This window comes from Carcharhinus amblyrhynchos, chromosome 11 (assembly GCF_965287045.1).
Source record: "Carcharhinus amblyrhynchos chromosome 11, sCarAmb.v2.hapA, whole genome shotgun sequence".
NCBI classification, from domain to species: Eukaryota; Metazoa; Chordata; class Chondrichthyes; order Carcharhiniformes; family Carcharhinidae; genus Carcharhinus; species Carcharhinus amblyrhynchos.
In genome coordinates this window covers 7,179,260-7,202,348 of record NC_137334.1, presented here as the reverse complement: position 1 = coordinate 7,202,348, position 23,089 = coordinate 7,179,260, and the positions used below count along the sequence as shown (strand labels likewise).

General features: G+C 44.7%; 1 protein-coding gene and 1 long non-coding RNA gene across 3 annotated transcripts in view; both read right to left on the bottom strand.

The window, feature by feature from the left end:
• Nucleotides 1-1,306: 1,306 nt before the first annotated feature.
• On the bottom strand, nucleotides 1,307-14,162 carry LOC145349898 (uncharacterized). Its single transcript, XR_013888150.1, has 3 exons — nucleotides 14,074-14,162; nucleotides 13,499-13,549; nucleotides 1,307-3,476 (listed from the first exon to the last, which is right to left on the bottom strand). It is a non-coding gene; the product is annotated as an uncharacterized LOC145349898 (long non-coding RNA).
• A 26-nt stretch (nucleotides 14,163-14,188) lies between these two features.
• The window catches only part of igf2bp2a (insulin-like growth factor 2 mRNA binding protein 2a), a 130,885-nt gene continuing 121,984 nt past the window's right edge, over nucleotides 14,189-23,089 (bottom strand). For both annotated transcript variants that reach the window (XM_080198525.1, XM_080198526.1), the window contains exons 14-16: nucleotides 22,707-22,838; nucleotides 21,578-21,691; nucleotides 14,189-14,463 (exon numbers count right to left, since the gene is read on the bottom strand). In XM_080198525.1, coding sequence (XP_080054651.1) covers nucleotides 14,383-14,463; nucleotides 21,578-21,691; nucleotides 22,707-22,838 — 327 coding nt within the window. In that variant the 3' untranslated portion in view covers nucleotides 14,189-14,382. The remainder of the gene's footprint in view (nucleotides 14,464-21,577; nucleotides 21,692-22,706; nucleotides 22,839-23,089) is intronic.

Sequence of the window (23,089 nt, the reverse complement as noted above, 5' to 3'; positions counted from 1 at the left end):
ATTTAAAAATGTCATTCTGGTGCACTGGGAGTGCTCTTCAGAGATTTTGCATGAGGACAATGCAGATCATAAAATTCATTTTAAAAATGTCACAGAGACAGCTTGCACACCCTGGCAGCCATTCATCAGAAACATCACTCAAACATATCGCACGTAGAACAAGCTGCAGATAAATTCACTCAACGTGACACAGTTCCCAGGTGTGTGGGGGCCTCTGGTGGTGGATCAACACTAGCACAGACAGAGCAACACTGAAGGACTAGATATTGCCAGTGAGGTGGGGACGGAGTGGAGGCATTCGAGGATGGGAAACACAAAAGTTACAGCAAGATCTGATTGGCCTGTTTTTTTCCCATTCCCTGGTGGCAGCCAGGCAGATTGAGAGGCTGGCTGACTGTGGGAATAAATCCTACAGATTAGAGGGTCACAGGTTTGACAATCTGATTGCTGATGAACAACTGGCGTCAGCACAATGGGAACGTTGAGTGACACTGGGAGAGGGGCCACAGACTCGCTCCCAGCTCAAAAGATGAAGGATTCGAGCACCACCTTGCAGTATATCAGTAAGTGCGTCTAATGGGAGTGGGTGGTCTTCTTCCCCATTGAAAAAGATAGGTGGGGCATTTTAGGAATGGTTGCATCCCATTGAGGAGAGTATACTCTGCAGGTAGAACCCGTGAGGAAGGCAATGGAAAACATCTGAGATACTTGTAACTACAGTACAAATCTCTTGAGTGAGACCTCAGGACCTGCCCTGAGGAATAGAACCAAATCGGCAGATCAGAACAGGAAATTAGGAAGATCACTGTCCTGTGATTCCTTTTGAAGAGAAGATGGTAACATCATGGACTTGTAATCCATAGGGTCTGGGGTCACAGGTTCGAATGTCACCACAGCAGCTGGTGGAATTTAAATTCAGTTATATTCCTGGAATTGAAAGTTAGCCTCAGGAACAGTGACTGTGATAATCATCATTGATTGCTGTAAAAACCCATCTGGCTTACGAATGACCTTTGCCCCTACCATCCTTACCTGATCTGCCCTACACATGATTCCAGATCCTCAGCAACATGATTGACTCTTCGCTGCCCAAGTGCAATTAAAGATGGGCAGCAAATGCTGATCTTGTCCGTGACGCACACATTCTAGAAAGAACTGGTGCAGTATCTGGGTGACACTTACTGTCCTCCCTGACTTCCAAAGAATTAAAGACAGTATGGATCCATTGACCTAAATCATAGCCAGATTCCCATCACACATGGAACTAAAGATTTGCTTGGTTTATTTAGAAAATGCAATAAATTAACTCTTAAACTTTAATGAGAAATATATACAAGGTGGTCTGGGACAGACAGTGATCTTTCCCCTGCTTACCCTTGTTAAAATTAGATCCATCAATGGGACGAATATTCGATACAGGATGAGCAGACATCCAGAATCCTGTATCCAATGGTCATATATTTAAAGTGAAAATTTGTCTGGAATTAAGAACTCACCAGCACAACCCTCAACAAGCCACAGGACTCAACATTTAAGAAGTATTTAGATGAGCACTTGAAATACCAAGGCATACAAGGCTATGGGCCAAGTGCTGGAAAAAGGGATTCAAATAGATAGATGCTTTAAGGCCAGTGCAGACACAATGGGTCGAAGAGCCTCTTTTTGTGATGTAAACTCTATGAGGACAGAGAGGGAAATTTAAAAATGTCATTCTGGTGCATTGGGAGTGCTTTTCAGAGATTTTGCATGAGAACAATGCAGATCATAAAATTCATTTTAAAAATGTCACAGAGACAGCTTGCACACCCTGGCTGCCATTCACCAGAAACATCACTCAAACATATTGCATGTCATTGACTGAGGTGCTTTCTCCCCTCTTCCTTGCAGAAGGTGGCACACAACAATAAGCAGCAGCAATGAATTGGAGGAGAACAAGCATATTACTCCACCCTCTAGTGCATCGCTGAGACCGTCACCACAGGCCAGGCTGAAACGATCGATAATAAAGCTATCTGCAAACTTAATCGTCCTTCTGTCATCCCACTTCCCTCTCACCCCTCAATCTCTGACTTAGAATCTGTAGAAGGTGTAAGCATGCACCTTACTGTTTCCCTCTTCATCACATCCTAACTTTTGTCCCTTTTCCACTTCTAAAAAACTAAGATCTGGTGCCTTCCCAGTAAATTGAGGAAGAGGAGGAAGGTAGTGAAAATGAGCAGACATCCACACTTGATCTCTCAGCCACCTGTATAGATACTGAAGCAGCACAATGCAGGATAATGCAGATACCAACTTGCCAAAAGAGCAAAGTGACCAGTTCTGCTGCAGAGGACTTAGATAGAACTTCAAAGGAGTTAGAGAACCCTGGGAATCCTGCCAAAACAACCTGCTCTCAATTTTTCATTCAGAATGTAAATGTTCATTATTAACTTGGCAGAGAGCTTGAAGATCATGCATTCCAACAATGAAAGGGCGCACACCTCCATCAAAAGACCTGTGACACCAATGACAACGATGGTGAATATCTTGCCGACCATTGCAGCACAACTTCCAAAGGTCCGATTGTCGCAATGGAAGTCAAACTGCGGCCACCATGGCCCTGAGATGACACTATGTGGAAAGGATTCCAGTGTGTCACAGTTGTCCATAATTCAGATCTCCATTGGATTGTTCAGCTAGTTTCCTGGGACAGTGGTTCCATGGAGCACAGATCTGTTTTCTTGTCTCAGGATGGCAATAGTTGTGGTCTCACTCACTGCCATTCTACCAGGCGCCTTGTTGTTGCCTGTTAGTCCAGGTTACTGCCGACCAGGCTGTGCTGTTGCAGTATGAAGCTGGGCCCAGAGGGCGCAAGGTTGCCCTCCAAAGACAGCCATGGTTTCCTCAACTGGAGGTCAGCAGATTTCAGACATTAGGGGAGAACCTTGTAGTTGTACTAGGAGAGACAAAGTGGAAGAAGCACAGGGAATCCAAAAAGATGATTAGATAATACATGCAGGATTTATGACACGATTGAATTTATAAATTTGGATTGAGTAAGCATTTTGTGACAGTTGTCCTTATTGTATTATTGGAGAGAGGATGGTGTGATGGAGAGAGGGGTGGATTGTTGGTGAATGGAGATGTTACTGCTGTCACCCATTATAATGCTGGAAGGAATGGGCTATCTTCATTTCCAGCCCTCCTCCTCATGTCCCCTGTTAACACTTGATCCTCCTCATGTGTTGCTTAGTTAGTTGTGGTAAGGACTAGCCACTCCATGGCATAGTTGTTCTGCGTAAAGACACAAATCTTCATTCTTGCTCAGCTGAGTGCTGCAGGCACTTACTTGAGGAAGTCAGTGGGTATTCCATTCTGTCGAGTGTCTGTTGTGGTAGCATGGTTCTCATGAGGGCAGGTGTCCGCATGTACGTAGGTTCCAGATCAGAATCACAATCCTATCCTTGGTGGGTAATCATTGTTGCCCAGTAGTCAACCTATGATTGTTGTGATAGTTCAGAGACAAATGACAAGGTTACTGCCACAGAATGAAGGCATTATTCATCCATGTTTAAATTCATCCATGGGACATGGACATTATTGGCTGGGTCAGCATTTATTGCCCATCCCTAAGTGCCCTAGAGAGCTGCCTTTTTGAACTACTGCAGTCCACGTGGTTTAGGTGAACCCACAGTGCAGTTAGGGAGGAAGTTCCAGGATTTTGACCTCAGTGACAATGAAGGAATGGAATATTTCCAACTCACGATTCTGTGTGGTTGGGGGCAGGGGGCTTCCAGTTGGTGGTGTGCCCATGTATCTGCTGCCCTTGTCCTTCTAGATGGTCATTTGGAAGATCCTTCCTCAGGAGCCTTGGTGAGTTCCTAGATGGGACATACAGCTGTCAATGTGTGTGGGTGATGGAGTGTAAGTTTGTGGATACGGTGCCAATCAAGTGGGCTTATTTGTCCTGGATGGTGTCCAGCTTCTTGAGTGGTGTCAGAGCTGCACTCACCCAGGCAAGTGGAGAGTATCCCGTCACATTCCTGATTTAGGTGGAAATTGAGTTCAATAAAAAAATCCGGAATTAAGCATCTACTGATGACCATGAAACCATTGTCGATTGTCGGAAAACCCATCTAGTTCACTGATGTTCTTTAGGGAAGGAAATCTGTTGTCCTTATCTGATCTGGCCTAAATGTGACTCCAGAGCCACAGCAATGTGGTTGACTCTCAACTACCCTTGGGCAACTAGGAATGGTCAGTAAATGCTGGCCAGCCAGCAACACTCAGTTCCACGAAAAAAATAATAGAAACAAATTCAGCAACTACCTATCGCCTGCTACAGAAGCAGTTAGCAACCAGTTGCAGGTAATAGGAATTAGGACCAGAAGTAGGCAACTTCAGGCCTTCAGATAATATGGAAGAGAGAGACAGAGATGATGTTTGCAGACACTTTGACTGTGTGCCAGGATATCCCACCCTGCAACAGTACATACAGATAGGAATCAGGAGTAGACCATTTGGCCCCTCGAACCTGCTCTCCCATGACATAAAATCTTGGCTAATCTGACTGAGGCCTCAACTCCACTTTACTTTCCAGTGTGTAGAGATATGCCATTCTGCATTGCTATACTATGATATCCCACCCCATATCAGTGCCATGATACCCCCCCACCCCCAATCAGGCTGCTCCACCCTGGGTCAGGATATCCTACCCTGTGATGTCAGTCCAAAGATATTTAGGTTAGGTGGATTGGCCATTGTAAATAAGCAGGATTACAGGGGTAGGACAGTGGGATTGGGACTGGTTAAGATGCTCCTTCGGAGAGTAGGTGTGAACTTAATGGGCTGAACGGCCTCCTTCTGTACTGTAGGGACTCAATGGTGTCAGGGCCAGAACACCCCTCCGTGTGTCGATACGCCAACATATCAGTTGACAGATGCAATTTGGAAGGATCATTCTGCTTCATTCTAATTTAACAAGTGAGAACATGAAACATCTGCTTGGTGATGAACTGAAATTTCACACCATATAAGGAGTCATCAGCTCAACTGCATCACTGACATTGGGAGGGTTTGGAAGAAGTCATGACGCTTGAAGGATGCACTAATATAGGAAGTAGGAGTAGGCTACATGGCCCCAATGATCAACAAGATCAGGATTGATCTCAACCTCAACTCCCCTACCCCACCTGTTTACCATATCCCTTAGTTCCCAACAATAGGACAGCACAGTCTTCTTAGCACCAGGGATGCTGGTTTGATTCCAGCCTTGAGACATGGTGTGGAGTTTGCATATTCTTCCCTTGTCTGTGGGGGGGGGGTTTCCTCCCACAATCCAAAGAGGGGTGTGTTAGTGGATTGGCCATGTTAAATTACCCTTTAATGCGCAATGATGTGTAGGTTAGGGGGATTAGTGGGGTAAATACATGAGGTTACAGGGATAGGGCCTATGTGGGATGCTCTTTTGGAGAATCAGTGCAGACACGATGGGCCAAATGACGACCTTCTGCACCATAAGGATTCTATGATCCTAAACTGTTCATCTCAGTCTTGAATATACTCAACAGCTGAGCATCCACAACCCAGGACTCACAACTCTGTAGAAATTTCTTACCTCAGTCTGAAATGCCTGTCCCCTTATACAGACTGTTTCATCAGTTCTAGACTTTCAGTACCAACCCCACTCAGAAGCTCATGTTTCATTGAGATAACCTCATTCTTCAAACTCCAGCGAGCATTGGTCTGATTTATTCAGCCAGTCATCCCAGGGCAGCTGTCTCATCTCAGAACCATTCTAGTGAATCTTCAGTTCACATCATTTGAAGGAAGTACCAGAAATCTAAACTTCACACTGTATCTCAGGTGTTGGCTCACGAAAACCTGGTAAGATTACAAGACTTCCTTACTCTTGTATTCCTGTCCCCTTGCAATAAAGGCCAATTAATTTGCCTTCCTCATTGTTCCTGCAACTGAAAACTGTGTGTTTCTTGTAAAAGGACACAGTGTGGCACAGTGGGGTTAGCACTACTGCCTCACAGCATCAGGGACCTGGGTTTGATTCTGGCCTCAGGTCACCTGTCTGTGTGGAATTTGCACATTCTCCCCATGTCTGCATGGGTTTCCTCCAGGTGCTGCGGTTTCCTCCCATACTCCAAAGATGTGCAGGTAAGGTGGAAAGGCCATGGTAAATTTGCAGGGTTATGGGGATAGGACAGCGGGTGGGCCTTCTGGAGAGTCAATGCAGACATGATGGGCTGAATGGCCTCAGTTTGCAATGTCAGGGTTCTATGGCCACTCTGATCCTTCTGAACATCGACACTTATATTTCTAAAATTTAAAAAATGATTTTTTTATTCTTCCTACCAAAATGAATAACCTTGAATTTCCCCATTATACTTCATGTTCTTGTGCACTCACTAAAACAGTTTATATCCTTTTGCGGACACTGTGTCCCCCTCACGGTTTACGTTGCCATCTAGCTTTGTATTGTCATAGAAACGTGGCTCCAGGGCTCAGCCTTTCAGACCCTCGAGCCTATTCTGCCAAGGAGATCAGGGCTGATCTGCAATCTGACTCTCTACATCTGCCTGCCCATCCCCCATTCCTTAAACTAATATAAATCTATCAATCTAGATTTAAAATTAACTTGGCGAGCAAACTTGAATATATTACTCTCTGTTTCCATTCAAGTTATTGACTGTCAATAGCAGAGATCCCAGCATTGATCATTAGGAACCAGGAAATGATGCACTGTTGTTTTCTGTTCCTTAACAATAACTTGCCAATATTTACTCCCAACCCCAACAGTCCACATCTGCCTTATTAGGTGGTAATATTCTGGAGGCAATGAGAGTCTTAGTTGACAGTGGCAGAACTCCCACTTTGCCTGTTTTTGGGAAAACTCCCATATCAAATATGAATCAAGTACTGAACTGGGCACTGGTGGACCTTACCCAGGATCTGGAGGGTGCTTTGTGTATGGAAGTCCCGCCTGCTGGAGGGCTGCTACCAATTAGGCCAGCCTCTGCTACTGAATGGCAACACCACTGATGGTGGTGGGGGGGGGGGTGCGGAGATCAGGAGCAAGGTTGGGAATGCCCCTCAATGAGGAACTGCGTGCCTTTGAACAATGACCACTCTATCTCCAGGAGCCCGCAAGCAACTCCACATAAGATTGGTGATGGGACACCACCTGCCACTGGTGGTGGAAGAAGCCCTTAAATAGGCATTACCTGTCCACCAAGGGCCTCAATTTGGCAAAGGTAGGGGAAGGTTGTCTACGAGGGTGGAATGTAGTAGGGACCTCACCTTTTACCCTTCAGGCAACACGACGGCACAGTAGTTCGCACTAATGGCTTACAGCAGCAGGGACTTGGGTTCGCTTCCTGACTTGTGTCACCGTCTGTGTGGAGTTTGCACTTTCTCCCAATGTCTGTGCGGTTCCCTCTGGCTGCTCCATTTTCCCCTCAGTCTGAAAGACGTGCTGGTTTGGTGCATTGGCTGTGCTAAGTTCTCCCTCAGTGTACCCAAACAGATGCCGGAGTGTGGCGACTAGGTGATTTTCACAGTAGCTTCATTACAGTGTGAATGTAAGCCTACTTCTGACTAAAACTTTGATTGATTAAATGCCCCCTACCACAAAAGTTGCTGGGTGGGGGGGGTGGTGTGCGGGGTGCGAGAGGGGTCAGGCATTAAATTCCACCTTTTGTGTGGCACTTTACTGAAAGCTGTTTGAAAATCCAAATCCGCCACATCCATTTGTTACATTCCTTAAAAATTGTCAACACTATTTCTCTTTCATTAAAGCGTGCTGACTTTACCCAATGACATGATTTTCTAAATGTCTTTTAGCATTTACTGAATAATGGATGCAAGTTGTTCCTGGTGACTGATGCCAGGCTTACCATCCAGTAGCCCCCAGTTTCCTCTCCCCTCTCATTTCTTGAATTTGCTACCTTCCACTGGGGCCATTCCAAAACCTAGGAGATTTTGGAGGATTATAAGACATGGATCCACTCGTTCTAAAAATACCTCTTTTAGAACTCAAGGGTGAAGGTTGTTAGGATTAGAGGATTTATTAACTTTTAGTCCCATTCATTTCTTTAATATTTTAATATTAATTACTTTGTACTCAACTCTCATTAGACTCCTGATTCCTATCATCTCTGATAAGTTTTATGTGTCCTCTTGCAACTAGTTTTCCTATTTCTCACTAGTGTAATCTTATTTTCTCTTTCAATTTTTTTTAAGGTCACCCTCTGCTGATCCACAGGCTTGCTGTTCTTGGTATTCGGAGCCTTCTCTTTTAATCTAATACACTTAACCTCTTTGGTTAGTCAACTATGTGGAGTTTTTATTTTTTAATGGAATGTACTTCTTTAAGTGTTCATTATTATTCAACTAATGAACATAATTGGATCTTTATCGGATTTATATCATATGCAAACTCAAATGTAAACTTCAATATTATGATCACTCTTTTCCAAAGGATTCCCTCACCATGAGATGCTATTAATCATTATAAATTCCCGTTCCAACTCTTTAATGTCTGTTTACAGCCCCAGTTATTTGTTTCACCAAGACACTGATTCCCAGCTCAGCAGCCCATCCCAAAGTACAACACCCTCTTTCCTGAGTACTACTACCAGTTTTAGACATAACAGTGGAAGTAGGCTGCTCTGAAACTCAATGAGATCATGACAGATCTGCTGTACCAATAGCACATGATTCAAAAGCCGTTTCTCACGACTCATTGCACCACGTATTCAATTTTCTGATCTGTTTGACATCGTCTGCTTGTCTGCACTGAGCTCAGCTAGCAATCCAGAGAATATCTTTGATGTTCTGCGTTTTAATTTGGATCTTAGCTTTCTCTCAGCAGAATCTCTTTTCTCGAGCTTATGTGTGCCCCAACAATTGTTCCTTTCCCTGCCCCTCCAACACCTACTTCATGAGGTCACTGCATGAAGAATGTCCATAATCCTGGAACAGGACGGCTAACAGAAACTTCACTGCTGCTTGCAGCTGCAGAGAACAGCTATCTAATTCATGGTTCCAACCTAAAGACTTTACCCTCATCCACACAAGCAGCAAGAACCTCATACCTCGAAAGGCTGAGGTTCCTCCAGCACTGTACCTCCTGTCATGACCATTAATCTGCCCTGAACCACAGATTTTAAGGAACTTCTTAAATTAAGAGAAATGGGGATGCAGTAACATTTAATAGGGAATTCCAGAGTTTAAGGCATTTGACAGAGTACCGCAGAAAAAACTGGTTAATGAAATTGAGGCTTGTGGAGTAGGAAGGCCAGTGTGCAAGAGGATAAAAGCTTGGCTTAAGGACAGAAAGCAGTGAGTAGTGATAGATGGTTGTTCTTCTGTTTGGAGGATGGGAGACAGTGGTATTCCTCGAGGATCAGAGCTAGGGCCACTGCTTCTCTTGCAGTTGGCATAAAGGATAAGGAGACCAATATAGACTTAATCACACAATTCCGAAGAGTGTGAAGGGACAAAGGGGCCTTGGTGTTCACATGCATCAATCTTTGAAGATGACAGGACACACAACGTGCTTAGCAATGCATATGGGATCTTGGGCTTCATAAAAGCACAAAAAGCAGGGAAGTTATGTTGAAGCCATATAAAGCTCTGGCCAGGTCCCAACTTGAGTACTATATCCAGTTCTGATCACCACAATTCAGGAAGGATGCGAGTGAGGATCCTTGAGAAGGGTGCAGAACATTTACTAGAATGGTTCCAGGGATGGGGTGGCACAGTGGTTAGTACTGCTGTCTCACAGCCCCGGGTTTGATTCCTGGCTCGGGTCACTGTGTGGAGTTTGCACGTTCTGCTTAGGTTTCCTCCAGGTGTTCCGATTTCTTCTCACAGTCTGAAAGACAAGCTGATTAGATGCACTGACCCAAACAGGCACCAAGTGTGGCAACTAAGGGAATTTCACAGTAACTCATTACATTGTTAATGTAAGCCTTAATTGTGACTAACAAATAAACTTAAAAAGACTTTTAAAAAGGGATGTGACTTTTAGTTGCAGGTTAGGTCGGAAAAGTTGGGGTTGTTCTCTTCGGAGCCAAGGAGATTGAGAGACGATAGGATAGAAATGTACAAGATGAAAATAGGTTTGTATAAGTTAGGTAAAGGAAAATTGTTTCCATTAGCTAGTTGTACAAGGGCTAGGGAGACAAGATTTCAGGTTTTGGGCAAGAGATGCAGCAGGATTGAAGAAGAACTTTGTTATGCAGTGCGAGGTTACAACAGGGAACTTTAAACAATCAACAATTTCAATAAGAAATTGGCTGAGTACTCAAAGAAACTAAACTTGCAGGGCTATAGGGACCAAGTAGGGTAATGGCATTGACTGGATGATTCTACATGGAGAGCTGGCACAGACTTAATGGGCTAAATGGCCTTCTTTTGTATCGTAAATGACTTGCAAAGTTCTGGAGTGAAACTTGAGCCTGGAACTTCTGGCTGAGATGCAGGGCCTTAACTATTGAGCCACAAAACCTCTGTAGCAAACAGGTCAGTGAACATAGCATAAAGGAACCTCCTGTACCAGCGATCAATTATATCAACAGGTTATTCTTCTGGCTGTTACAATTCAACATGTTGTTGGTGTTTTGCATAAGGTTTCAAATCTTAAAGGCCAACAGGGAGGATGATGCAGCTAAGGCTTCTGTACAAGCCAGTTTCTCTCAGATATGGGTGAACTATTAGGTTTTCCCTCTTGTAATTAAGTATGACTGGCAGAATCAGCAGAAGTTATGGACAGCAGGACAAGCTGCCCAAAGAGGGGGAAGGGAAGAAAGGTTCTCAGCAAAAGGCCAGTGAACATTAGTGGATCAATGTTTGAAACACCTGCACTTCATAAAACAGGCTGTTACTAAAATCTACCAATAACTCCAACCATAACTCCAACCTCATTGCAAGGTGTGCATTACCAGTGGCTGTGAAGGTGACAGTGGTGATATACGTTTATGTGCCTGTCCCATTTGGGTTGCTGTGATTGATGTTAACAACACCTCTCAGTTTGTAGTGCGCTGTTGTATAAGCTCTCTGAATCCCTCTAAGCAAAGAAAGAAATTCATGTAATTTCCTCTTGTCAGACAGAAGCAGACAAAGATACCATGTGGGTTTGTGAGTATGTAGCATCTTTGAGTCCATGCACATCGCTCTGCCTGCCTGTCAACTCTGCAATGCACCTGAATGAAAAGGGATTCCACTTCCTCAGTGTCCAGTCGATGTGTGACCATACCCAGCAAATCATTCAGATCAATGCAGCAGTCATAATGCCTTCATTCTGTGACAGTCACCTGGACCAAACTGCATTTCAGCCAACATGATAAACCAAAGAGCAGTCACTTGGCAAGTCGAACAATCTGCTGACAATATGGGAAATGACTCTGGTTCACAATCCATACACCTTTCCAGAGGATAAGAATGAGGAAGCAGGAAGCCGACTTCTCCCTGGAAAACTAAATTGAATACAATACCAGTAAGCATAGTCCTGATTTTCCATTAATTCCACACTCCTTTCTCATGTCACTGACTGTCAGTGTCTATATGGCCATAATGTAAAAGCCAATATTCTCATTCCGAATCTACTTAATGAATTAAACCATGCATTATCCCATATAAAAATAAATTCATTTTGTGCATCCCTTAGTGCCTATTCTCACCAATACTAGTGATCTTCTATACTGTTCCCCCAGTCACTCCATTATACTTGGTGACTTTTACTGGGGGGAGACTGCAGATGGTCGTGGATAGCTGAGCCCAGAAGCCCCAACATCAGACTGCACCATATCTGCAGGCAACAGCCAGGGCATTGCTGGAATGGCATGCATGCTGCCTTCCTGAGAGAGGGCAGCATGAAGTAATTGCCACTCCCCCAGGACAGCATCTCAGCAATCAGAGTCATGTGTTAGAGGACACAGCTGAGAGAGCCTGGAACATGACGGCTTCCATAGCCAGATTGACAGTAGTCTTGGCCTCTGCTGTAGCACTCAGGATCGGGGTGGTTGTTGTTTGTGTTAGAGTTGACCATCAGACACTGCGTCCTGATCTGACACCATTCCAGTGGCATTCTGGAAAGGACAGGTTCCTGGCCCTGTGCGAAGATGGTGGCAGACACCTCAGTGCTCCTTGAGAATGAACACAAGCTTTCTCGTAGATCTGTGCATTCTCAGCTTTCTTCCATAGGCTTGCCCACCAAAGTCCTCATCTGGGTTCTCTGCAGCGAACGACCTTGGCCTCTAGTGAGCTGGCAGCTGTGCTGTCATTTCCCCAGGCCAACAAAGCCCATGTGCAGATCTGTCGTTACACTATCCTTGAGCATAGGTAGCTGCTAATTCTTTAAAGCCAGGATCTGCGAATGTGAAACCATGTACCATGTCCCTCTATCATAACTCTTCTTGCCTTTCCTTCAATGGCTGGACAGCTTGCAGTTTTCTTTGGGCACTTAAAATTAAAATAAGGGACAAGGGTTGGGTTGAGTTGAGGTGAGGGGTGAGGAGGAAGAAAGGTCTGCGTGCTTACAACATTGGCACTTCCTCAGCCTAGAGAGTTAGGACTGAGAGAGAAGTGAGATGTTAGGAGAATTAGATATCATCAATGAATTCAGCCCTGCCGCTGACTATGGCGTTTCTCATAATGGATAGCGCCATTTCTTTCATTGGGGTTAGAACATGCAGTCTTATCTCCTGCTCTTCTGGTCGTTCCAAAGAATCCCTACAATGCAGAAAGAGGCCACTCGTGCTGACTCTCCAAAACAGTATCTTACCCATGCCCACCTTCATCCCCCACTCTATCCCCATAACCTCGTGCAATTAGCATGGCTAATGCACCTAACCTACACATCTTTGGACTGTGGAAGGAAACTGGAGCACCTGGAGGAAACCCAAACACAGGGAGAATGTGCAAACTCCACACAGATGGTGACCCGAACTGAATCCAGGTCCCTGGCACTATGAGGCAGCAATACTAATCACTGTGCTACCTACTAGTTGTGCTGCAGTATTTGATTTATTATTGACACATGTATTGGTGTGCTGTGAAAAGTATTGTTTCTTGCGTGCTATACAGATGTGAGATGCTATAAACGCTATACAAGAGTGAGGGTACTGTGTGTCAGTGGTCATCATGCAATGTGTTTGTACAAATTGACTGTCTTGGTTGAATAGCTATCAATGTGTGCTTGCTGCAAAAGTGGATGTGAAGCTTGTAACAGTGCCAAGTGTCTGTTTGTGTGTGTGTGTGTGTGTGTGTGTGTGTGTGTGTGTGAGAGATAGAGAGAGAGGTTAAGCTCCGAGTGTTGGATAGGAGGTCTGACTGACAGAAGCTGTGGTCAGTGGTGACAGAAGTTTGGTGAATGGGACAGTGTTTCAGATGATAGGAAATAGGATATAGCATTTAAAGATACACTCTCTGATCTTTACCAATTGTTTTTAAGCTTCTGGCAGTATCTATTTCCAGTTTCTGGAGGGTAAATTACTGGACTGACCTCTGAAGTAGTCAGCTCCCTTCATTACCTTCTTACGCAGATCCTCTCCACCTGCATATAGATGGACCGAACAAGGACAGTGAGCGAGTGCAAACGACTGAGGGTAAAAGTTGAACATTGCAGACAGTATTCCTTTATGCAAACAGGCTCCATAACAAATTTGTTCCACATCTTGCCGCTAGGCTCTGGTTGTCTCAGCAAGCAGAACTAATATATTCCCAAGAACAGGCATTCTTCCTCCTCACTCACTGTATCTCTTCATCTTCCCGCCTCTCTGTGCCCAACTTCCCCTTTCTCCCCCACCCCGAGCTTTCTCTGTGTCTCTCCTCCCCCCACCCCCTTCAAGTCATTTCTTTCAATCCACCTTCTGACCTCACTCTACTCCCCTGTTACAGCTTTTAAAAAATAAACTTTCGACAAGCGATGGTGTCTGGCCTCACAGATATGATTTAATCTCTCAGGAAAGAAAATAGCAAATGAAACAAAACAAAAAAAAAATGCACGTGTTATCTACAAAGCAGTGTTAAACCAGAACTAGTTTCAATTTTATTATAAAAAAACCCTATTCACACTACCATGGCCCAAGTGCCTGCTCGATTTCCTGAATGGTCTACAAGTCAGCCTAGTTTACCCAACGAAAAGGATCAGAGTAATGCAAGAGATTCTTCAGACTGTGGGCTGACTGCCGGCAGTCACTACTTCCTTCGTACAAATCCCCCGCTGTAGCTGTAGAGCCACAGTCTTTGGTTGGGAAACATCCTTTTTCTTTGTTTCATTTGTCCGTCGTTTCTTTGGTTCATTCCCGACCTGTCAATCTCTCGTGTCCACTTGTTGGAAGGGCTACATTCGTCAGCTGTTACTCGTGTCCCTAGCTCTGCCTCACTTCACTTGCTGCGCTGCGAAGTCATCGCTCCTGCCTGCTGCTTGACCTGCTGCACAATCTCTCGGATCTTGCGTTGTGCGGTCTGCAGTGAGGGAAGGGGGAGAGAGGAGCAAGAGACACAAAACAGTCAGAGACAAAGAAACTGCCACCTCAGTTACCAAAACAGCTCTCTCTTAAAATTCAGCAGCAGTTGTTGCTGATCTGAACATCCAGAACCGTGAAGTTCATGACCATTTCCACTTCATCACAGTTGATCTAGACAAAGGCATGACCTCCACTACGCTTCCTGAAGTCACTATCTCCTTCGTCTTACTGACACTGAGGGAGAGATTATTGTTGTCACATCAGTTCACCAGATTCTCTCTCATTCCTGTACTCCGTCTCATCATTGTTGAAATCTGACCCACTACAGTGATGTCATCAGCAAATTTAAAAATCAAATTGGAGGGGAATTTGGCCACATGGTCGTAAGTGTATAAGGAGAAGAGTAGGGGGCTGAGGACACAGCCTTGTGGGGCACCGATGTGGAGGATAATCATGGAGGTGTTGTTGCCTGCCCTCACTGATTGTGGTTTATGTGTTAGAAGTCTAGGATCCAGTCACAGAGGAAGGAGCCAAGCTCTAAGCAACAGAGTTTGGAGATACGTTTTGTTGGAATGATGGTGTTCATCATAGAGTCCCTACAATGCAGAAGGAGACCATTTGGCCTATTGAGTCTGCACCGACCACAATCCCACCCAGGCCCTAACCCCATAACCCCACATATTTACACTGACATCAAGGAGCAATTTACTATGGCCAATCATTCTAATCTGCACATCTTTGAAGTGTGGGAGGAAACCAGAGCACCTGAAGGAAACCCACATGTTGGAGGTTAAGCTGCCTGTCGCACAGTGTAAATACACACCCTGTACCCCCGGGGACTGAGTGTCACAAGTGTAAGTACTCAGCACATACCCGAGGGAACTGTGTGTCACACAATGTAAACACACACACTGTACCCCATGCGACTGAGGGTCACACAGTGTAAACACACACTACCCCAGGGGACTGAGTGTCACACAGTGTAAACACACACTGTACCCCGGGGACTGAGTATCACACACATAAATACACACACTGTATCCAAGAGACTGAATGTCACACAGTGTAAATATACACACTGTACCCCAGGGGACTGAGTGTCACACAGTGTAAACACACACTGTACCCCAGGGAGCTGACTGTCACACAGTGTAAACACACAGACTGTACCCAGGGGAACTGAGCGTTACACAGTGTAAACATACACACTGTACTCTGGGGAATGAATGTCACACAGTGTAAACACACAGATGAACTGAGGGAGTAAATACCCACCTACAGCGAGACACAGGCAGAGAAGGTATGGATATCAGGACTTTGGAGCTGACTGGGAATTCAATGCAGAGGGGAAAGGTGCTTGCTTTTTCTCCTAGCTTTCTAACTTTTAAATCTTCAGAGAGTGGCCTTGCCCACTGTAGTCGTTGAGGATACAAGGGAGAGAGCTGATTGGTAAGTAGTGGGTTAGGTTTGTATGTATTTAATACTTTCATCACTCATAGTTTCAAAGATCTTATGTGCAGTTTATCGTTTGTAAGGGTATATTCAGTAGTAACAAGGGCCAGGAAAGAAGGTCCCTAGAGAATTGAATATAAATCTGATATCAAGTATCTTCCAAAGATTTTATTTAAAGGAGTAAATTATGGCATGGCAGGAAAGCTCTAAGCTGCGGTGTGCTCCTCATGCTTCATGTGGGAAGTCGGAAACATTTCCAGTACCCGTGGCCAACTTGTGCAAGAAGCCCAGATTTTGGAGCTGGAGTGATGGCTACGGAGCATCCATGAAGCAGAGTGTTTTGTGGATAGTATGTATGGAGAGGTAGTCACATCGCAGGCTAATATCACCCACAGCTTTAAATAAACACAATTTAAAATTTGTTTTCCATTACTATGACTAACTTTTTTAAAAAAATTCAGCCTGCAAATGTTAACAGGGTAGGTGACCACCAGGCAGAGCAAGGGGGCAGTATTGGAATCTCTTGTGACCACTCCCCTGAAAAATAGCACTTTGGAAATGTTGGGTGATCACAGGGTTTATTGAAAGGGAGGAACTGAAGAAGATCAGTATTAGTAGAGAAATGATATCTGGGAAATTGATGGGGATTGAAGTTCCCAGGGCCTGATAATCTAAATCCCACAATACTTAAGGAAATGGCCCTAGAAAAAGTTGAGGGGAATGACCAACTGAAGGGCTGAAGAAATAGTGTGAGGGGGATGGTTTCAGATTCTTGCGCATTATAACCAGTTCTGGGGAGGTAGGACCAGTACAAACTGGACGGGTTACACCTCAGCAGGATCGGGACTCTTGTCAAGGGGCAGTATTTGCTGGAGTGGTCCAGGATAGTTTAATTAAAATAGCAGAGGGGATGGGAACCAAAGAAAGAAGCAACACAGTAAGTGGAATAAGTAACTTGGTAGGCAAAGAAAGCAAGGGCCAGATTCAAAGCGGGCCTCAGTAAAGAAATAATGGGAATTGGACCAGTAACGTAAAAAAGATGAACCTAAAGGCTTTACGCCGTAACGCGTGGAGGATTCACAACAAAGTGGATGAATAAATCACACAACTAGATGTAGACAGAATGATATTGTTGGGGTTAAGCGGACATGGCTGCTCAGTGAACAGGAATGGGAACCAAACATCCAGGAGTACTCAGTATTTAGGAAGGACAGACAAAAAGGTAAAGATGGTGGAGTTGCATTGCTCGTTAAAGAGGAAATTAATACCATACTGAGGAAGAATATTAGCTCTGACAATGTGGAAACTATAGGCAGAGATAAGAAATACCTAGGGGCAAAAAATGTTAGTGGAGGTTGTAGAGCCATAGAATCCCTACAGTGCAGAAAGGGGCCATTCAGCTCATCGAGCATGTACTGACAACAATCCCAGCCAGGCCTTATTCCTGTAAACCCACATGTTTACCCTGCTAATCCTTCCTCTGAGAAGGAAACTGAACGTGTACACAAAATTCCAGGTACAGCCTCACCAAGGCCCTGTACAATTGCAGTAAGGCATCCCTGCTTCTGTACCCGAATCCTCTCGCTATGAAGGCTGGCAGACCATTTACCTTATTTTATAGTTTGCTGCACCTGCATGCTAACCTTCAGTGACTGGTGTACAGGGACATCCAGGTCTTGTTACATGTTCCCCACTCTTAATTAAAAGAACATAAGAAATAGGAGCAGGAGTAGGCCATCTAGCCCCTCGAGCCTGACCCGCCATTCAATAAGATCATGGCTGATCTGTCGTGACTCAGTTCCACATTCCCGCCCTCTCCTCGCTTATCAAAAACCCATCAACCTGCGTCTTAAAAATATTTAGCGAGGCAGCCTCCACCACTTCAACGGGCAGAGAATTCAAGAGATTCACCACCCTTTGAGTGAAGTTCCTCCTCAGCTCCATTCTAAACCGCCCCCCCCTTTATCTTGAGGCTGTGCCCCCTAGTCCTACTGTCCTTTCTGAGCGGGAAGAGTCTCTCCACCTCTATCCTATCCATCCCATTCATCATCTTATACGTCTCAATGAGATCTCCCCTCATTCTTCTAAACTCTAACGAGTACAAGCCTAGTTTATTCAGCCTCTCCTCATAGCTCAACCCCCTCAACTCTGGTATCAGCCTAGTAAAACTCCTCTGCACTCCCTCCAAAGCCAAAATATCCTTGCATAAGTGCGGCATTCAGATATCTGTCTTCCTGTTTTTGCTACCAAAGTGAATATCTTCACATTTACCCACATTATACTGTGTCTGCCATGCATTTGTCCACTCACTCAACTTATCCAAATCACACTGAAGTATCTCTGCATCCTCCTCACAGCTTACCCTCCTACCTGGCTTTGTGTCATCTGCAAATTTGGAGACATTACATTTAGTTCTTTTAGCTTAATCATTGATACATATTGTGAATAACTGTGGTCCCAGCACTGATTCCTGCGGTACCCCACTAGATAATGCCTACCGTTTGGAAAAAGACACATTCCTACTTTTTGTTTCCTATTTGCAAAGCAGTTTTCTATGCAATTCAGTACACTACTCCCTATCCCATGTGCTTTAATTTTATGTTAATTTTTTGTATGGGACTTGGTTGAAAGCCTTCTGAAAATCCAAACAAACCACATCCACCGGCTCTCTGTCATCAAGTCTATTGGTTACATTTTCAAAGAATTCCAGTAGATTTGTCAAGCATAATTTCCCTTTTGTAAATCCATGCTGTCTCTGTCCAATCCTGCCACCTTCTTCCAAGTGATTTGCTGTAAAATCTTTGATAATGGGCTGTCAAATTTCCGTCACTACTGACATCAAGCTTATTATAATTATCTGTTTTCTCTCTTACCCCCCCCCCCCACACTAAATCGCAGGGTTACATTAGCTACCCTCCAATATGTAGGAATTGTTCCAGAGTCTATAGAATCTTGGAAGATGACTAGCAATGCATCCACTATTTCTAGAGCCACTTCCTTAAATACCCTGGGATGTAGATTATCATGTCCTGGAGATTTTATTGACTTTCAAACCCCATCACTTTCTCTAAGGAAGTGGCTCTAGAAATAGTGGATGCATTGCTGGTCATCTTCCAAGATTCTATAGACTCTGCAACAATTCCTACAGATTGGAGGGTAGCTAATGTAGCCCCACGATTTAGTGTGTGTGTGTGTGTGTGTGTGTGTGTGTGTGTGTGTGTGTGGGGGGGGGGGGGGGGGGGGTGGGGTAAGAGAGAAAACAGGTAATTATAATAAGCTTGATGTCAGTAGTGACGGAAATTTGACAGCCCATTATCAAAGATTTTACAGCAAATCTCTTGGAAAAAGGTGGCAGGATTGGACAGAGACAGCATGGATTTATGAAAGGGAAATTATGCTTGACAAATCTACTGGAATTCTTTGAAAATGTAACCAATAGACTTGATGACAGAGAGCCAGTGGATGTGGTTTGTTTGGATTTTCAGAAGGCTTTCAACCAAATCCCGTACAAAAAATTAACATGTAAAATTAAAGCACATGGGATAGGGAGTAGTGTACTGAATTGCATAGAAAACTGCTTTGCAAATAGGAAACAAAAAGTAGGAATGTGTCTTTTTCCAAATGGTAGGCATTATCTAGTGGGGTACCGCAGGAATCAGTGCTGGGACCACAGTTATTCACAATATGTATCAACGATTAAGCTAAAAGAACTAAATGTAATATCTCCAAATTTGCAGATGACACAAAGCCAGGTAGGAGGGTAAGCTGTGAGGAGGATGCAGAGATACTTCAGTGTGATTTGGATAAGTTGAGTGAGTGGACAAATGCATGGCAGATACAGTATAATGTGGATAAATGTGAGGATATTCACTTTGGTAGCAAAAACAGGAAGACAGATATCTGAATGACTTTTAATTAAGAGTGGGGAATATATAACAAGACCTGGGTGTCCCCGTACACCAGTCGCTGAAGGTTAGCATGCAGGTGCAGCAAACTGTAAAATAAGGTAAATGGTCTGTCAGCCTTCATAGCGAGAGAATTTGGGTACAGGAGCAGGGATGTCTTACTGCAATTATACAGGGCCTTGGTGAGACTATACCTGGAATATTGTGTACACATTCAGTCTCCTTCTCAAAGGAAGGATATTTTGCTATAGTGGGAGTGCAGAGAAGGTAAACCAGAAAGATTCCTGGGATGGCAGGACTGATGTATAAGGAGAGACTGAGTGGGTTGCATTTGCTAGAATTTAGATGAGGTGGGGGATCTCATAGAAACCTATGAAATTCTAACAGGACTAAACAGGGAAGATGTAGGGAGGACCATCCCAATGGTTGGGATGTCCAGGACCAGGGATCACAGTCTGAGGATACAGTGAAGACCACTTGGAGCAGAAATGAGGAGCAATTTCTTCACCTAGAGAATGGTCAGCCTGTGTAATTCACTACCACAGGAAGTAATTAAAGCCAAAACATCGTATGTTTTCAAGAAGCAGTTACATAGATCACTTGAGGAGAAAAGGATAAAAACAGATGAGGGGAAGCCGATGGAGATGCACATTAGCCGTGATCATAATTAACGGTGGAGCAGGTTCAAAGGGCTGAATGACCGTTTTTGCACATTTTTTATAAGTTTCCAGAGCAGACAGTATCTCACACTGTATTCAAAGGAACTGAATGTCCCACAAACTCACTATACTCTACCTAGGGTCTTAGCATTACACAGTGTAAACACACACACACACATAGTGTCATGCAGTGTGAAGTCAACACTGTACCCTAGGGGACTGAGCGTCACACAGAGTAAACACACACACTGTACCCCAGAGGGCTGCACAATGAAAATACATACACTATACCCCATGGGAATGAGTGCCACATAGTGAATACATAACACTGCTATAGGGCATAGAGCTGGCCCTGGGGTATTCCCCTCCGCATCTGTGGATTGAGTGTCTCACAGTGTAAACACACATACTGAACCGAAGGGACTGAGGGTCACACAGTGTAAACACACACACTGTACCACAGGGGACTGACTATCTCACAGTGTAAACACACACTGTATCCCAGAGGACTGTGTGTCACACAGTGTAAACACACACACTGTATCCCAGGGGACTGAATATCACAGTGTAAACACACACACTGTATCCCAGGGGATTGAATGTCACACAGTGTAAACACACAGACTGTACCCCCAGGACAGAATGTGACAGTGTAAGTATACAGTATCCCATGGGTACTGTAAACACAATGCCTAAGAGGACTGAGCATCACACAGTGTAAACACACGCAATGTACTGCAGGTCTGACTGTGACACAGTGTAAACAGAAATGACAGATGAACTGTATATTAATTTTATTAAATTGTAGATAGCTGGTGGACATCAACTCCAATTCAATTGTTTCCCATAAACAGGAATATGCTGGAACTCTGATTGTTGGATTTAGGAGATGCATGCTGGCAATGTGTATATCTGTAAACAAATGGTTGTGAAAATTGCTCGAGCTATCAATATCCCCCCTGGCTTGCTGCAGTATAACTCTGCGCCCTCAATTGCTCATCATCCTTCACCCGGGCCCTCCTCCTGTTATCTCCCTTGCCTTAGGATGTCCTGTGCTGTGACACTGTGATAGAGGTGAAAGGTCAATGCAGCTTACCTGACTGGCAAAAAAATGACCAACGATTTTCACAATGACCTCATCCTTGTCGTCTGGCGTCTGGTCTCGGGGGACAATCACCTCGGCACTCGTGATGTTCTGCAATTCATTCACCTTAAAAGTAGACAGCAGCAGTGAGAGGTGAGGGTGAATGCTTCCAGAGTGTGAAACACAAAACCAGAGAACTGGGCCCATCTCGTTGGCACTGACACCAAAACAGCAACCCAGCCTACAACAGCGCATATTCACAAAGGATAATCCATGAGAGCTACACATCTTGGACACTGACACACAGAGTACCAGGCTTCAGCACATGATGCCAGAAAAAGTTTTGCCTGAACTACAAAAGGAAACTCCAGACAGTGAAAGTTGCCAGCCTGCTTGTGTGCAGTGGAGTTTATGGAAGATAGTTTACAGGAGACAGTGTGTGTACAGAGGGGAGGGGGCAGGGACAGTTTACGGGAGATAGTGTTTGTGTGCGGGGGCAGTGCTCAGAGGGACGAGTCAGGCACAGTCAGTCAACTACTCGGCTCACATCGTCTTGGACAAACTATGAGTAATTGGATATCAGTGAACTGGTTTAGAGCATCGTTCATCCATTAAGTAACATACCAAAGGATCAATCCATCAGCAGCTCAGGGAAAGGAAGAACAAGAGCAACCCCCTCCCCCCAAACCACCATCCCAACATCGCCAACCCTTTCCCTCCACCTCCCCCCCCCACCCCCACAACCCTACTGAGTCTTCAACATCAAGGCCCAGTGGTAATTAGGATCAATGCACCCCTGATCTAGACAAAGTGGCTGCTACTCTCAAGCAGTTATCTGTAGTGATGCCGTATGGCCACAAGAGGTCAGGATGTACAAATTCTCTCCCCCTGACAGTCAGCAAGTGGGAATTCTCCTGGTGGAAATCTCTTATGGTAACTAATGGAATCTACAGTATACCATGCACAGGACGGAAGCCAGCAAGGATTCACCAATTTGAGAGAGTGGGAGGAGGAGTTTGGTGAAACAACACTGCTGGGGTTGTAAGTGATTGCGGGTGAGGGGACGACATGTCAGTCCAGGTCACCGTGAGGTTCGCACCCAGTCACAAGGCAATTTCAGGTTGTGAACTCCATGACTTACCGTTTTCCCACCTTTACCAATTACCCTCCCAGCAGCCGAAGATGGGACCTTGATATTTGCCTCTAGTTTCACCTCTTCTTTTGGATTAAAGAAATTCTCCTCTTTTAGTTTACCGTAGATCCGCCCTTGGGCCTGAACCAAAAAAAAAAGTAAAGCTCAATCCACGAGGCGCAGTCACTGGCACAACAAAACCTGCTTTACTCCCCAGATCAAACTGGGAGAGAGACAGTGAATGAGAGACAGAGAGCAAGAGCTACACAGCGAGATAACCAGAGTGACAAGGAGCGGGAGGGAGAAACGGAACTAAAGAGTACGATAGAGAGGGGTGGAAGGATGCTGGAGCACGCGACGATGCTCTTGGACTGTTTATTGGGAAACGGGGC